We start from the raw sequence: 1696 nt of genomic DNA, 5'->3' as shown, positions 1-1696 counted from the left end.
TCCAAGTGGTCAGTGAATCGATGATTGAAAATTTCTGAGGTGCCCCTGACGGATATAGAGTCAGATGCGCTACCGTTGTGCCACAGAACCTCGAAATAAATATATGTCAGAGAACCCGTAAGTGGTAAGTGTTCAACCTCACGAAGTTGCACTATCACTCGGTTGGACAGTAATGATATCAACACTTCTCCACGAGCCATATACTACACTTCAATTAACAGGCAGAAATGCGTCGCATGGAAGAACACAACAGACATACAAATGAGATACCAATCATCAACCTAATACATGTGTTCCCAACTATCGACTAATTCATCACGTGGGTGCCGAATCACTCTTATCTACAGCGCGTCCGCCTAGTTTTTGAACCATCTCAAGTATATCTTGGACATTGCGCTTCGCCTGCCAGTAATACGATCGTGAACGTGTCCAGTGTGGAGAGACGCACCTCATTCTGTTTCTCAACGAACCTGTCATGAATACCTTTGAGCTTTGGAATCAACTCTTCACAATCCTTGATCATTGATTCGGCTGAATCTAACATTTCCTTCCGGTCGCTCAGGACGAACATCCGACCACTTGGTCGAAAGAAGCGCACGCGATTGACCTCGTCGACACATGTCGGGTCCTGAGATGATCACTGATCCGACTATCTACCTCCAAGGGTTGCGATCAGGCAGCACTAGAGCCTACGATCGTGGGCATCCCATCATCGATCTCCTGAAACTCGGCCAGATGCTTCTTCGAAAGCTCCGCCAGCCTTTTTTCTCGCATCTCGTACATTATGCGGGCATTCAATCTGGAAACAAACGACGATCACGATAAGTAGATGCCAACAGACCGAGCATACTGCCATCGTTGCTTGCCAATACAGAGGCGTCTTGTCCCGAATTTATCCGCTTACTTCTCCACCTGTTCGTTCATTTTGATATAAGCCTTTTCCGCATCATAATACTGCCTCCTGATACTATCCGAAATCTGACCAACAACGAGCGCTCCTATCCCCATTGGTACGATCAGATCCGATCGATATCCATCGATATCGATATCCCATTGGTCGAAGCACCCATGTACAGAGGATTCGAAAGGCACCTGTTGAGCATCCTTCTGCATAGCCTCAGCTTTCCTTGCTCGCTTCTCTTCCTTTCTCTCACGGGCTGCGGCATGGTCCGCTCGTGTCTTTGGTTTTCCCATTTAGGATACCGAGCCAGAAAGACTGACCAGTTGAATCTAAGTATTCTGAAACGAAGCTCTGATCTGGGCAGTGGGATTTTTTTGAGAACGCAAGATATCGTGAGGGCGCCACTGAAGTCGTTTAACCTTCGAGGCGTGGCTCCCGGCACTGATTGAGCATATCTCAGTCATGGTCCCACTCTGACCATGGCAAATGTGACGCACCCCTCAACTGCCGATCCAGCCGGGCGTTCATCGATGGGAAAATTCCCCCGGGATCGTGATGGGGCGGAGAATAAGTCTCGAGGCTTTGATGTAGCTCCTCGAAAGGTGGGAGGTAGATAAAGATAGAGAGAACAGCTTATTCGTTATAGAAATCCGACCGTGGTCCAGAGGGTATAGTCGACAGGATTGAGTTCAAAGTGGCTGTTGGTTTACTAATAACAGCTTATGCCCTCACCGTTGGTCTTCGTGCCGACAGTGATGACCCCAATGGGCGGAAATGGATTATGCTCGAGACACT

The 1696-nt window shown here is 48.3% G+C and overlaps 1 protein-coding gene across 1 annotated transcript; it reads right to left on the bottom strand.

Annotated features, from left to right (window-relative positions):
- Positions 1-315: 315 nt before the first annotated feature.
- Pmar_PMAR026840 (hypothetical protein) lies at positions 316-1194 on the bottom strand (the record flags this gene model as incomplete). The annotated part of the gene is made up of 5 exons (XM_002767750.1): positions 316-402; positions 449-628; positions 694-799; positions 905-978; positions 1015-1194. The coding sequence occupies 5 exons, from the start codon at positions 1192-1194 to the stop codon at positions 316-318; spliced, it is 627 nt and encodes a 208-aa protein (XP_002767796.1).
- Between the last annotated feature and the right edge of the window lie 502 nt (positions 1195-1696).

Source organism: Perkinsus marinus (genome assembly GCF_000006405.1).
Source record: "Perkinsus marinus ATCC 50983 genomic scaffold scf_1104296970072, whole genome shotgun sequence".
In the NCBI taxonomy this organism is placed as follows: Eukaryota; Perkinsozoa; order Perkinsida; family Perkinsidae; genus Perkinsus; species Perkinsus marinus.
This window is presented reverse-complemented; position numbering and strand designations above follow the sequence as displayed.